Raw genomic sequence first — 16,014 nt, forward strand, 5'->3', positions numbered from 1 at the left:
ATTTCCATCCCTTCGTTGGCTGGATTTTGGGCGCACAATAATCCTTTCAGATAATTTCAATACTTTTGTTTCAGCTTCAGGGTATTGTACGCCATTTAGTCGTGTAAGGCAATCTCATAAATCATCAATATTTTAATAAGGATGTTTGACTCGTGGCGTTTCTTGTTTCGGTGTAGATTGTTTTGAAGGAAAGAAGGTTAACCTTTCAAAACACGACAACCAAGAAATCGAACACACATGTGTAGGCTAGGTTTCATCGGCCTCTTCTAAAGGAATTCTAGATGATTACATCGCTAACTCCATAGCCTCTGGTTTCCAGATCTTTTCGGTAATGTTGAGGTAGATAAGCAGATATAGAAGATGAGGACACGGCATAAAACAATCTCACTTTATCGGTAAATTGCGGTCATATTCCACTGGGTCTGGTCTAGACCCCGACTGCAAGAGCAATGCTAAAATAGAATCGTTTAACTCATGTACGGAAATTTTTACTCCGTGTTTGCAGCGACGGCTATACTGATTAACATGTTCATCGCTGAAAAATAAGAAAACGCAATTACACACAAGAAATGGGTTTATAATCCCCACATGGAATTAGCCTTCTTGATGAGTTCGGTGATTGTATTGACGAAGTTGTAAGGGTACATAGCTGATAGAAAGTCCATCTCCACATAGCTTGCTTAGACGCTAAACAGACTCCCCTCTCTCTGAAAGGAAGCTGCCTAACGCAGCTGTAATCGGCAAATCAGTTGTAGAGACACGCTAAGATATATTGGAGATACAAAGAACCAATTGCTTGAAACTTACCAAAATTTACAGCCTTTTTCAGAAGGCCATAAAGCATCGAAGACATACCCACCAACACAACTACTAAACGAGTAATACACTTTTTACGCAATCTGTTGTATTGTCGTCGCCATCAAGTGTACTTCGTAGGATATTTTTTCATATAATGAAATCTTGTCCCTTACCATTCAAATGAAACATTGACATACTTAGGTAAATTGGACAAGGAAGTGATAAAAATGATAAAAATACATGCATACCGGCATTGCGATACAAAATGCTTGAATCTAAACTTAACTTAATGGAAGTGAAATGCCAATAGATATCAATACACGGGTAGCAGGAAGATACTATCGGACACAACAAAATCGTCACCTCAAGCAAGATGACCTCTTCGAATGTTAATTCAACTCTAAGTACTCGCCGAAGTCTGTGGAGTCCGTATATGATGAAGTCTAAACATAGCCTGGACGTGAACACTATCGATTTCTAACTTTTGCATATCTTCAAGCTGCATGTACACATTGGAGCTCTTGATTTAGAAACACTGCTCATCAAAGAACACTATACAAACATATACTACAATAGCCTGATGAATTAAATTGTTTACAATTTTAGAGGGGAATTTGATTTGATATTTTGGATGAAGTTTAAACATAGCCTCGACGTGAACACTATCACTTTCACACATCGACCACACTTTCCCCTCTAATAGTTGAACAAAAAATTGTGACCCTCCACAGGCATGCGTGAAATTTCATGACCCTTCAAAAATGCTCGCGTAAAAAATTGCGATCACCTGTAATTTGTATCTTAGCCCTTTGCGGGGATTTCAAAAATTATAGCAAGTCAGAAGGGGGATTCGAAGGCATTGTAAGTTTGTTAGGGGGATATGTGCAAAAATCTCAGAACTTTTTTGGACCCCCCCCCCCCGAGGTTTTTGTTAACGCAGCCTTAGCATACAGACTGGTGTCACCGTTTAATATTATATTTCTCCTGTTTCACATGAAAAGCTTTGTCTTAGTTGTAAATTGTTAATGGGAGATATTGTTCATGTACATACTGGTATGACTTTTAACATGGAACCTCAGCCTGGTGGGAAGTCAGTACCCTGGTTTAAAATGGTTTATTCCTTTTGAGGCATGTTTATGTTTTCCAATCCCGATCGTCTTTTACTGTCATTCCAAACTACCGTCCACTATACCCCAAGCAACACAGACATGCATCGATAAATAGATATGTCTAGTGTCAGGGATGTTTAATGTGATTGTCATGATATCTAGCCACGGTAATAAAGAATGCTGCATGTATAAATATATCGTTTTCTCTCACCCAATCAGTTGATTTGGGAATTCAGTGGCCATCTATATCAATTTACTCAGAATCTCCGTGGGTATTATGGCATTTTACAAAGCAGATGTGCAGATCAGGTATGTGCTAGCATTAAAAACGTGGCGATATCCCGTGTAAGTTAATTAATTGACTGGCAGTTCGACTATACAGCTACTATAAGATCTGCAGTCTTACAATACATAACGGGGGTAGTTCACCCTAACGATTTGTTGCTCATAACAGTAATGGAGCTGTTGATATTCATACAGGCTTAGCCAGACTGACAGCCCGGTCAGATTTGATCTGGTTTGTATCTTTGTATTATTGATGAAAGTAATCCCGATCTGCTGTGTTAAGTTTGTTTCCATGGAATCAGTTATTGTTTGGGAAATGAACATTCAGGCAGTGTGATTGTAACAAGCCATGGTCAGCTAGCTGTCATCGCTTCACTGTGTCAATATCCATAACGTATTTAAACTTCAACGGTATTGCAATGTACAAAATAATTGAATCTGACTTTCAAACTAAATTACCATCAAAATCGAATAATTCACAATTGCACACAATCAATTTTCAGTGTGTTATTTGTCTTCTCAAACTGATCGAATACAATACACATGCCGGTCCAAAATGTTCCGAAAGTCTGCAAAAGAAAGCTACTCTGGTATTCTGGTTTTATGACTTGGTATGATGTATTTAATGTTTACAGTAGCAGCTGTCTTGTTCACTCTGTGTTTAACAATGACAGTAGTGCATCATTACGAGAATAGTTCAGAGTATATCTTACGCTGATCAACCTCAATTCTTGCTCATTTCCAAGTAAAACCTGGCTGAGATGTGAGCTACATTATTATCATAGTAACGCAATTGTCACAAAACGAAGAAAAGAGAAATAACAATATGGACAGCGGGTTGAGTAGGCCACTTTATTATTATGAATACATTTCACGATCAAAAACCAATACGTGACATACATGTCTACTTGCACCTGTCAATCAATGCCTTTTAACCACAAACCTCAAATATTATGGAAAGGCCCGTTAACCTGATTACTCTCCTTGTCGTAGCTGGTGTCTAAATGATAATGTATGTCTGACTTTAAAGTAGACCAATAAATCTCATAGAAAACTGAGAGGGGACAACAACCATGAATGTACCATTATCGTTTACAATGCTGAAGCAACGAAGCCCCGTATACGTAAATAATTTCGAAAAGAAATGATAGTGAAAAAAAGCATACCGGATTAAATATGAAGTCATTGATGCGAGCCACCTCTCAAATACAAAATAAAGGTCAAAGGTCAATGAGGGTCAAATTTTCCACACTAGATGTAGATGATGCAGCTTTAGCTATCATTGCGAATTTCAAAGGGGAATTTTTGAAGATTTCTGACACCAAGCACCACCCAAAACATATGTTGAATGTTGAAATTCTATTTCTAAATGTTCGACTCTTCGTATAAAACTTGGTTTACAAAAAGCAACACAAAACTGTGAAAATGGTTCTCTAACACGTTCTAATTTCGTTGCAACCCTGTACTTGAGATTTCGGGACACACGCTTGGCATTATCCAGTGAACTTAAATCACAACACTGTTGCCATGCTTACGCTGAGATCAACGTAACTTTGACGTCGTAGAAAACAGGTCACTAGTTTATTTTATGAAGTGCACAGATTATTCACTGAATGTCTGAGAGTAATTTCATTTCAACCTGACAGTCCATCTACATACTTTGTATCCATGACAAGTCAATTTGAATAAAAGTATTGGATCCAACGTAGTCATTTGGGGATCGCAAAAAGGTCGGGGTTTCATATTTTCCAGGTTGACCTTCTCGATGCAATCACTAAATTGCCAGTCACTTAATGACACTTGGGATCAAAATTCACTACTAAATACATGTACAATCATGCCATCAGCCAACTCTCATTCCTAGAGTTGTTAGTCCAGATTTTATATAATATCAAGACAGCAGACTATAACACGCAACTTGTATATAGACAATACTACTTATTTCCTTCGGCGCTGATTTTGATAAATTGTCACATAGTTACCATGCACCCTACAGTCTCAAAATTAATTTCATTGTGTCAATGATAGTGAAATTGCCGTTGAATTCTTGGTACAACAATAAATGAAATGTAAACTAATACAATTAATAGATTGTATTCCCTTGTATTCTGAAATTTTGTGTCTTCTTTGTCAAAGACAGTGAAACTGTTGTGAAAGAGAGCATGAAAAAGAGCGCGACGGAAAATACTGACTTACAGTTCATATTTTGTAAGTCGTGCTTACGTGGTTGTACATGTGATAACGATCGGCCTACCAGCGGATCCACATGCATACGACAGAATGACCTACATATTGATCTACATACAGGCAGGCAGACATATAGATAAACAGACAGACAGACAGACAGACAGACAGACTCAAAGGCTTAATTTTAATGTGCCAACAATGACTGACGCGGTGACATATGCTGCGGTGCATATCGACATATGGACGACGAGAACATAATGCAAATGAAGGTGTGATCTTAATATGTGTGACAGGTGGACAAATTGATTTACAATTTGAATTGCAAAACTCCACCTATAGAGAAACACGGATTCTTCAGCAAGGATCACAGATAGCACTTTAATCATGGAACGAAAATTTCAAATGAAAGTATAAAGTCAATCTTTAGCAGTCTTTGTGAAGGTTTGAAAGAGCATTTGAATCTTGTCTCGTAATCCCCAGTTTGAAAACCAAGTTGTCTTGACTTGTCTTTCTTAATAGGCAATTTCTCAGGTTTCTTTGTCGGAAAGCACACACGCTTCCAGAGATAAAATTCAATTCCTACTCCCCGTGTAAATCTACAACAATCGCTGTTACATCCTCCCTGTATTTTAACTAACCTTTAGTCTTAATTTAAAACCCTGCTCAGTCTGATTCCGGGGTTGGGATTCTGAAATCAATACGGAGGAATGATTCATTCTGCACTTGTTCTGTAAATCTAGTGTCTGGAACTGTGTATAGCATGACCTCGTTCTGCTAAGCACTAACACAGAACCATGTAATCATTCATTCTTACCTGTCAGAATATGTCATACATGAGTAGGAAATTTTAATGTGATGGAATCCTTAATTGGAAGTGTTTTGATATCACCATGTTACAAGATGTATGGCTGGTGGGTGAGAGTAAGGGTAACTTCCAGCAGATATTTCTCGACCTCTGTCAGGCATGCGTAAACAAAATCAGATCAGACAAATTTAGAAAAAAAATATGATTACTAGATGTTCAGTTATCAGTGCTTTTAGGGTCAGTTCCTGGAGGAATTTAATGGCCAAGATGATTGCAATGGGTAAACAGGAATGAGTGATAGAAGTCCGTGCTTGGATCAAAATACGTCATCAGCAATAGATTTAGTTGATATAGGAAGCATTATTTTACATGACAATTATGATTGTTACATGACAAGTATGATTGTTACATGACAAGTATGATTGTTACATGACAAGTATGATTGTTACATGACAAGTATGATTGTTACATGACAAGTAGGATTGTTACATGACAAGTATGATTGTTACATGACAAGTATGATTGTTACAAAGATTAAATCATTAGAGATATCGCTGAATCTCTAAAAGCGGTGTATTGTAAAGTGGATCTGCAGTTGACAATTCATAACAAGTTGGAGAAAATGATTATCTTTTGTAATTTGAATCTTGTCTGTACGTGGTCAACTTCAAATGAAGATTTACACTCAATTAGGTCGGCATCTATTGTCGGTGTGTCCGTAGACTCTCCTCAAATCAGTCGAAAATTCACTAGATCTCCACAAACCTGAGAGTGATTGAAAAGTAAATTGATCGAAGTTGGGTTTCCAATTCATTCTTTGGAAAAAAGGGAATGATCAGTGGCATGAATATGACATTCTTCCGAATTGGACTTATTTTGCACCTGTGTCATTTGCTTATCAGCTTACAAGTGCTGGGTTTTAACCTTTAGGATATTGCTTGGGGCAGTTTGAAAGCTTACATTTGCGAAGGGAAGCGTATAATGGATAGAGGCTATTAAACTCATTGCATTTTCTTTACAAACTGGAACACACAGTCTAAGTGCGTTGCAACGCGATTAAAACTGTTTTTATCTTGGGCTAAGTTACATGTCATAAGAAATATGTTTCATTGTCAGCAGACGGCACTTGAAGCTTTGTTTTGTTTTACAATAGTGAGTTTTGATGCATTCATAGCCACCTACTTAACCATCCACCTATCAGCCATGTGAACCAACCAACCTACCTACCTTCCTTCCACATGTACCTACCTACCCGCCTACCTACCTACATACATACATACTACATACATACATATATATGCGTAGACAGACAAACAGACAGACATATGTTGCGATCCAGCAGTCACTGCCACCAAACACGTTAGCTACTTATGACGCATCATTAAATATCTATGCGCTTAGGGTTGTAGAATTGCATTGGTTTTCTGTGTCTTTACGCCCGATATACCTGACAGCAGTACACCTTTGTTTTTACCGACATCTTATTAAAGTTGGCAACCGTTCCCGAATTGTTTTGGGCGAGTGTGCTCACCATTAATATCACTGCTTTATGTGAATAAGTTTTCTGCAGTGTTACGCTTGAAAACTCTTATTACTATACATATCAGATGATAAATTTCGATCGACTACGTTGCAAGGGGTAGTAAACAACATGCATTCGGGTGCTTTACGGTATGTAAAACGTTATTTAAATGTACTTACTCAATTTTTCATTCAAACTATATCTGAAGAAAACACATGTAAATTTAGTTACATAACTAATTAGTTACCCATCTGATTCCCTGCATGACATTTTCATTACAAAATATCTTTACTTGGTCATGTATGTATATATTATGTATATATGGATGGATATATGGATGGATGCATGGATGGCTGGCTGGATGGATGCATGGACAGACGGATGTATGAATGCATAAGCTTATATGTATGCATGTATACATGCTTACGAATGTATGTATGTATGTATGTATGTATGTATGTATGTATGTATGTATGTATGTATGTATGTGTACATGTGTATGTATCTTTGTATCTGTCTATATATCTATGTATGTATTATTACGTATGTATGCATGACTGTGTACGTTTAGCGTATTACACAAATAGATAAATTACTGTATGAAGGATATTTTTATATTAATAGAACAACCATCTCAGATTGTCGAGGATCTTTTCTAACGATATTGCCGCAGGATATCATGGAGATTGTCTCTCGTGGCACTTTTACTGATTCACAAATTGCAGCGGTGGATAACTATCATTTTCAATAGATCGCACAATCAATACATACGTGTCTTGTCATCTAAACTTGATGTCACTTTTAGAATACAATTCCGACAGATTCTCCCTGGAGTATTAAATATTTCAAATGTAGAGAAGGGAGATGGTACGTTTGAATTAGAAGTAAGTTATATCTTTCAACTTTAACAACACAGTGCTGTCTATCTGAACAACTCTTTACAAAATTCAAAATATATCTGAATGTAGATTTTTCACAAATACAATTAGTTGGAACATTGTGTTCACTGTTCACCACTTTCGAACGGTAAAAAAGGGAAAGAAAAAATACGCCTTTAAAAGATTCATCCAATTTGAAAACGCAATGAATCACTGAAGGGGTTTCAATCCATCCGTCATTGTATTGTCCTTTTAATTAAAAAAACTGAATAAGAGAAAGAGAAAATACATTTGAATTGTATAACGGGCTACTAATAATGAAGTCTTCATACGTCAAGCCTGATCATGCTGTCTTATGTAAGATTTCTATCAACGAGTAGAGAGATACTATAACAGAATTTCAATGTTCCTCGTTGATACTTTGTCACTGTTTGTAGAATTTCAATGAGCGTGACGTCATTAATCGTCAACAGTTAATTGCTATCATCACCAATGATGTATAAGTAGTTTTTTCTCACTGATTTGTCTTAAAATGTACCAATCTGAAATTTCACAGGTTAAATCTAAACCCAGCAATATGGCCAGTACTTGAAACTCATGGAACACTCCATATAAAGCTTAATTTGAAGACAGTAGTAGGGAAGAACTCTGAATGAAGGAATCAATAAACACATACTAGTATAATAATAATCTACTTACTGAGGAGAACTGTTACCAGGTAGATAAATTTAATGTAGTTATGAAAGCAAACTGAACAATTTTATTTCTGGACCTCATTACCCTCATTCAGGAAATGATTATAATGTACATCGGCATATAAAACAAGATATGCCAAAGACACGTTCGGTCCCACAAATGGATCACTTTCATAGCGTGTAATTCAATGCCGTATATGTATTAGTATGCCCTCACATTTCGTGTACAATGTCAACAATACTGTAGGAAATTCATCGGTAAGATGGAAAGTGTTTGAAATCTTAGTGATTTCTATACAAAATATAAAATGAAGGTTTACGATTATTATCACACCGCAGATTGTGTATCATGATCTCATCATTCACTTCAACTCTAAAACAAACATATTCTACCCAGCTAAGGCTCACTTCTGATCCGTATCTATCAGTAAGTAGCAGAACAAAATGTAAAATACTGCTGCTTGAGTTTAGTGTACATTTGAAAAACAGGCTGTCATTAGTTTGTGTTGAAATTTCTTATTTCAACATAACCATGTATCTGGGTTAGTTTATAATTACTTTTCAGCCAAAGTGTAGGCATTCCCATGGGCACAAACTGTACACCACTTCTTGCACGCTATTCTTGTATTCGTATGAACCTGATTTCATATAATCTCTTCAAAAATCAGGATATTAAGTGACATTCGTAGATATATCGATGATCTCACAATCCTAGTATATCCGATTATCCCCGGTACGTCTTTCAAAATGTCACGCATATTAAAGAAAACTGAAAGTATTGGGCTCAGTATCATACCTCGATACATTTTTATTAACTGTATGACAAAAGGGACGATTTCAATTTTGAAATCATAAACGTTTCCCACTTGTTCAGTAATATATCATCAGTTCCAGCCTACGACTCTTTAGATAAGGTAGAGCTTGTAACACATATGAAGACTTTTGAGTGACATACCTTATCAACACAAAAACGTAGTGAGACAGGGATTCTCAGAAAGTAAATTAGATCACTTCAGAAGTTCTATGGTAGGTCAGGAGATGTGGTCTCGAAAGTTGACATGTCTTATTTCTCAAATGACTAGTAATAGCATTCCTGGATTTAACTTACAACAATAATATGGTTGCTTTACCGAATTACACTGAATTTGTGACTTTGGGTCTTGACGGGGATAGCATGCCAAATTACCAAATCCGGGCCCCCTGGTACCACCATTGAGTAGTGGATCAAGATAATATCCCAGTAAATTATTGACCGAGAATGATACTGATCGTTGGGATCTGTTTTGATTTCATAACAATACAATTTGATACTTTCAGAACACTATCAACTTCTTGGTTACTACCACGGAGAGCTAAAAACTCGATTCACATCGATTCATTTCTTTCAATTCTATTATGAAAAATGGCAGTTTATCATGCTAGTGGCGCATCAGTGATGAATTTATTGAACAGATGACAAAGAAACAAAACACGAAAATTTAAGATTTGGTTCTATCCGATAATGCGGGTTGGAATCATAATATTCTTTGGTAGTATTTAATACGAAAGCCGCTGAGGGCCATCGTACTTCCTACTTCAATATTTCAACGCGACTTCTCACTTCAAAATTTCATTTCTAAATTTAGAAACTCCTACACATTTCTCACTTCAAAATTTCGTGCGACTTCTCACTTCAAAATTTCATTTCTAAATTTAGAAACTCTTACACATTTCTCACTTCAAAATTTCGTGTAATGGGGACTTCTCACTTCAAAGTTTTGCTTCTAAAATTAGACACTTCGACAAACTTCTCACTTCATAATGTTGACGACCCACAATTCCTGTAACAAGATGGTGGCAGTCAGGACACATGGTCGAGACGGCTGAGATCGTGTATGTTTCGCGATTTAGCAGGTAAGATTTTCATTTATTTTATCATGTCAGTTGATGTGTGCAATAATGCAGCTGCCGCGAACCTAATACCGAGGTACGATTGAAAACGTTTGAACACACGACCGATGAAATAAGATGATCAACGAACTGATCGAGGACGGTGATTCCTCCATAATTAATACATTCCCCCACTATTTATGAGCGAATGTGTGGATAGGCAATATTGTCACTCACAGAAATCTCTCATACATCAATTGCGTAAATACTTCTTCGATTTCTGCAGATTTCCTCAATTTACATTTACTCGAACGAGCTCTTATATTGTTAGAAATTGTAGTGCTGTAACTTAGGCCTTCTGTTTGAAGACTATTTACAACCGAGATATTTTACCTGTAAAAGGTAACATAATAGCATAAAAAACATCACAAATGAGTTTTAGTTTAGGTATTTTGTACTAAATGACACTGAAACGTTCATACATCTAACAACAAAATTAAGTTTCTGAATTTATAGGCTCTGGTACGTATTTCTCACTTCAACTTTGTAGATTTAGACTTTGGCATGTATTTCTCGCCTAAACTACAGTATTATTTTTTTCTCACTTCAAAGTTTCGCGAGGACTTCTCACTCCAAAAAATGTCCAACTTCTCACTTCAAAAAATGTCCGACTTCTCACTTCAAAATTTCGCGAGGACTTCTCACTTCAAAAAAATTCCGACTTCTCACTTCAAAATTTCGCTACGACTTCTCACTTCAAAAAAATTCCGACTTCTCACTTCAAAATTTCGCGAGGACTTCTCACTTCAAAATTTCACTACGACTTCTCACTTCAAAAAAATTCCGACTTCTCACTTCAAAAAAATTCCGACTTCTCACTTCAAAATTTCGTGAGGACTTCTCATTTCAAAATTTGGCTACGACTTCTCACTTCAAAATTTCACGAGGACTTCTCACTTCAAAAAAATTCCGACTTCTCACTTCAAAAAAATTCCGACTTCTCACTTCAAAATTTCGCGAGGACTTCTCACTTCAAAATTTCGCGAGGACTTCTCACTTCAAAAAAATTCCGACTTCTCACTTCAAAATTTCACTACGACTTCTCACTTCAAAAAAATTCCGACTTCTCACTTCAAAATTTCGCTACGACTTCTCACTTCAAAATTTCACTACGACTTCTCACTTCAAAAATTTTCCGACTTCTCACTTCAACATTGTGTTTCTAAATTTAGACCTATCTACGCATTTCCCACTTCAAAATTTAGCCATCCCATAATTTCTTTCACCACATGACACAGAGACTAGATGGTCGCCAACGCTGGACATTATAATCACTGTAACACGGTAGGACTGTCTCATGATTTATAGTTAAGATTCACTTGATCACAATGGCCAAAATCCGTGTAAGCTTCGCGATTTATAAGTTAATTTCATCGTAAGTCAGCTGATGTGTGCAACAATGCAGCTGGTGCGAGCTTTACCGAGGCAACGTTTAACATGTTTGGACAACTTACTGATCAAAGATGATCAACTTACTGATCAAAGGACAGTAATTCCCTCACAATTAATAAATTACTCTCCCATTTATGAGCGAATGTGTGGATTGATAGTATGAACACTCATTGAAAGCTGTAACACATCAATTTGTGTAAATACTTCTACGATTTCTGCTGTATGAACAAGCACTGTCCTTAACGGAAGTCGACCATCATTTACACGATACTTCGAGCTGTAGGCCCTAAATAATCCTTATATATCAGGCTGTAACTTAATCCTTATATAATTAGAAATATCGGGGTAATACTGTAACCTAGTCCTTCTGTCTGAAAAACATTTAAAAGCGAGATATTTTAGTCTTCAAAAGCAATACAAAAACATCATGAATGTGTTTTGGTTTTGTTACTTTCTATACAGTAAAACTCCAAGATCTTACAAATCACATTCCTAAATGCAGACTTTATCACGTACTTCTCACTTCAAAATTTCGCGAGGACTTCTCACTTCAAAATTTCACTACGACTTCTCACTTCAAAATTTCGCGAGGACTTCTCACTTCAAAATTTCGCGAGGACTTCTCACTTCAAAATTTCGCGAGGACTTCTCACTTCAAAATTTCACTACGACTTCTCACTTCAAAATTTCGCTACGACTTCTCACTTCAAAATTTCGCGAGGACTTCTCACTTCAAAAAAATTCCGACTTCTCACTTCAAAAAAATTCCGACTTCTCACTTCAAAAAAATTCCGACTTCTCACTTCAAAATTTCACTACGACTTCTCACTTCAAAAATTTTCCGACTTCTCACTTCAAAATTGTGTTTCTAAATTTAGACCTATATACGCATTTCTCACTTCAAATTTAGCCATCCATAATATCACCACATGACACAGAGACAAGATGGTCGCCAACGCTGGACATTATAATCACCGTAACACGGTAGGACTGTCTCACGATTTATAGTTAAGATTCACTTGATCACGGTGGCCAAAATTCGTGTAAGCTTCGCGATTTATAAGTTAATTTCGTCGTAAGTCAGCTGATGTGTGCAACAATGCAGCTGGTGCGAGCTTTACCGAGGCAACGTTTAACATGTTTGGACAACTTACTGATCAAAGATGATCAACTTACTGATCAAAGGACAATGATTCCCTCACAATTAATAAATTACTCTCCCATTTATGAGCGAATGTGTGGATTGATAGTAAGAACACTCATTGAAAGCTGTAACACATCAATTTGTGTAAATACTTCTACGATTTCTGCTGTATCAACAAGCACCGTTCTTAACGGAAGTCGACCGGCATTTACAATGGATATATCTCGAGCTGTAGGCCCTAAATAATCCTTATATAATTATAAATATCGGGGTAATACTGTAACCTAGTCCTTCTGTCTGAAAAACATTTAAAAGCGAGATATTTTAGTCTTCAAAAGCAATACAAAAACATCATGAATGTGTTTTGGTTTTGTTACTTTCTATACAGTAAAACTCCAAGATCTTACAAATCACATTCCTAAATGCAGACTTTATCACGTACTTCTCACTTCAAAATTTCGCGAGGACTTCTCACTTCAAAATTTCACTACGACTTCTCACTTCAAAATTTCGCGAGGACTTCTCACTTCAAAATTTCGCGAGGACTTCTCACTTCAAAATTTCACTACGACTTCTCACTTCAAAATTTCGCGAGGACTTCTCACTTCAAAATTTCACTACGACTTCTCACTTCAAAATTTCGCTACGACTTCTCACTTCAAAAAAAATTCCGACTTCTCACTTCAAAATTTCGCGACGACTTCTCTCTTCCAAAAATTTCCGACTTCTCACTTCAAAATTTCACTACGACTTCTCACTTCAAAAAAAATTCCGACTTCTCACTTCAAAAAAAAATCCGACTTCTCGCTTCAAAAAAATTCCGACTTCTCACTTCAAAATTTCGCGAGGACTTCTCACTTCAAAAAATTTCCGACTTCTCACTTCAAAATTTTTCACTTCTCACTTCAAAAAATTTCTGATTTGTCACTTCAAAATTTCGTTTCTACTTTCACACTTTGGACGTACATCTCTCACTTTAAATTTCTGATTCTAAGCTTACACTTGATCGCATATTTCTCACGTCAAACTTTTCCGTTGATGAAATTTAGACCTAGTGTAAGTTTTTCTTTTCATTTGCTAAAAATTTGCTTGGCAGTATGAGTGTCAGCATGATGACTGGCTTGTACAAGATGTTTTTACTTGTCTTAACCAAAATATATTTCCTATTTTGCCAACAGTGTCGTGGGTATTGAAGTACGATGATGTCTGGTCATTTTAAGAAGGTTGGTTTTAAGTTGCGTATCTTTGGGGAATGCTTAATACGGACCTTGTGTTATGTATTTTCTATACCTTAGATGTGGAAATTCCATCATGGGTTACCAACCAACTCGCCAAAACCCATCGAAACGTTCGGTTCAGTAAAGGAAGTTAAAAGACAAATCACAACAAAGACGTCATCCATGAAAGATATATTGATATTTTTTAACATTAATCTTTGAGTTTATGTAAACACGTTCCACGCGTCTATACCTGATTGTATGATCATTTGAAATTTTATTACTGTTAAAAATGTACAACCCTTTCCCCTTTATTTTAGGTGGATGGTAGAAAGATCGTCTTCCTCGTATGTTTTCTTTGCTCTGGATTGTCGTCAGTAAATTGCATTTTACCTGACTACACACCAGCAGTCAATGCTCAAGCCGATGAAAGCGCTTATAGAGAGAGTCTGATTCAGGCTTATTTCAGTGCATGCTATTCAAACGAAGAAATTCTTGCCGCATTGGCCATCTCTCACGGTAAGTATTCAATGTTGAAATGCACATAAAGGCTGTTGTCTTAGATACCTTGGGGCTCTTAGTGATGTTGTTTCATTCCAATCAATGACTGAACACATTTTCAATGTTGCGGTATCTGAATGAAGTAATACACATATTTGCAATGCGCTTAAGCTAATTAGAGCACTTGTTGGTGTCTGTAGCATTAAGTCGTAATACTGATACTCCTCCATCACTTTTTAAATTCTTTATAATCAATAAAATATATATGTTTTGACATTTACGAGCCTGAATCATTTGTAACTTTGCAGGTGTTATTCTCAGTCTACGACATCTGAAGCGACTTCTGCGGAAATATGGCCTGAAACGCAGACAATGTCTAGGAACAGCATCAAACTTGCAACAAGTGGTTGCTACCATACAAAGTGAAATACAAGGTAGTGGGAAGTGCCTTGGATACAGAGCCATGTGGAAGAGGTTAAAAATTAAATACGGTCTGCGGGTGAATCGGGATACTGTTCTACACCTGCTAAATATCCTTGATCCTGACGGTATCCAGAGGCGTAAAAAGCATCGCCTTTTAAGAAGAAAATATGTTTCACCAGGACCAAATTTTATCTGGCATGTGGATGGCTATGACAAGTTGAAACCATTTGGTTTTGCAATTCACGGGGCAGTCGATGGTTTCAGTAGGCGTATTTTGTGGTTGGAGGTTGCTACCAGCAATAACAACCCACATATCATAGCAAATTACTTTCTTGACTATGTAAAACAAATTGGTTTTGTTCCAAGAGTTTTAAGGTGCGACCGAGGTACAGAAAATTCTGCTCTTGAATATTTGCAACCATATTTCAGATGGAATGATTCTGATGATCTTGCTGGAATTAACAGTTTCATGTACGGCAAAAGTACGTCGAACCAGAGGATCGAGGCATGGTGGAGCAATATGCGCAAGCAGGGTGCTGATTGGTGGATTAACTATTTCAAAGATTTAAGAGACAGTGGACTGTTCCATGATCATGATCCTATACATGTAGAGTGTCTACGATTCTGTTATATGGGTGTTTTACAACAAGAGCTTCATGATATTGCTGTTGAATGGAACTTGCATTTTATTACAAGCAAGAGAAATGCAGAAAATGTGAGAGGCAAACCAGATGTATTGTATTTCTTACCTAGCATATATAATACTCGTGACTATGGAACCAGAGCAGATAAAAGTGAGATAGATATATTGTCTGATTTGTATTCAGAAATACCTCCATTGTATGGCTGTAGTGACGAGTTTGTTCAATTACTCAATGAAATTAAACCGCAGCAACAGGTGCCAACAACAGTAAATGAAGCAAATGAACTTTATTTGGAACTCCTACATGCTATCGAACAGTACAGTTAACGACCTTTCTGCATGTCAAACTATGTTGACCAAATGAGTGAAATAAACTAAACGTTTGACGAGCATGAGCATTTAGTGTTTTTCTTTGTGACCTGTGTACACCATAAAAGAAACGTAGACCTGTGAGTCAATCTGCAGCAGTTAAGGTAGAATGTGCCT

The 16,014-nt window shown here is 36.7% G+C and overlaps 2 protein-coding genes across 6 annotated transcripts in view; both read left to right on the plus strand.

Annotated features, from left to right (window-relative positions):
• The window catches only part of LOC139118364 (histamine H2 receptor-like), a 149,433-nt gene that overhangs the window by 97,268 nt on the left and 36,151 nt on the right, over nucleotides 1–16,014 (plus strand). The gene's annotated exons all lie outside the window — the stretch shown is intronic.
• On the plus strand, nucleotides 9,819–15,970 carry LOC139118361 (uncharacterized). Its single transcript, XM_070681651.1, has 4 exons — nucleotides 9,819–10,172; nucleotides 13,923–13,967; nucleotides 14,282–14,480; nucleotides 14,771–15,970. The coding sequence occupies exons 2-4, from the start codon at nucleotides 13,944–13,946 to the stop codon at nucleotides 15,853–15,855; spliced, it is 1,308 nt and encodes a 435-aa protein (XP_070537752.1). The 5' UTR covers nucleotides 9,819–10,172; nucleotides 13,923–13,943; the 3' UTR covers nucleotides 15,856–15,970.

The sequence above is a fragment of the Ptychodera flava genome, chromosome 19 (genome assembly GCF_041260155.1).
Source record: "Ptychodera flava strain L36383 chromosome 19, AS_Pfla_20210202, whole genome shotgun sequence".
Lineage (NCBI taxonomy): Eukaryota > Metazoa > Hemichordata > Enteropneusta > Ptychoderidae > Ptychodera > Ptychodera flava.

Coding starts and splice junctions, on each gene's coding strand:
- LOC139118361 (XM_070681651.1), top strand. CDS start 13,944: ATGATGTCTGGTCATTTTAAGAAG. Junction 13,968..14,281: donor TGTCTGGTCATTTTAAGAAG/GTTGGTTTTAAG, acceptor CCTTTATTTTAG/GTGGATGGTAGAAAGATCGT. Junction 14,481..14,770: donor CGCATTGGCCATCTCTCACG/GTAAGTATTCAA, acceptor GTAACTTTGCAG/GTGTTATTCTCAGTCTACGA.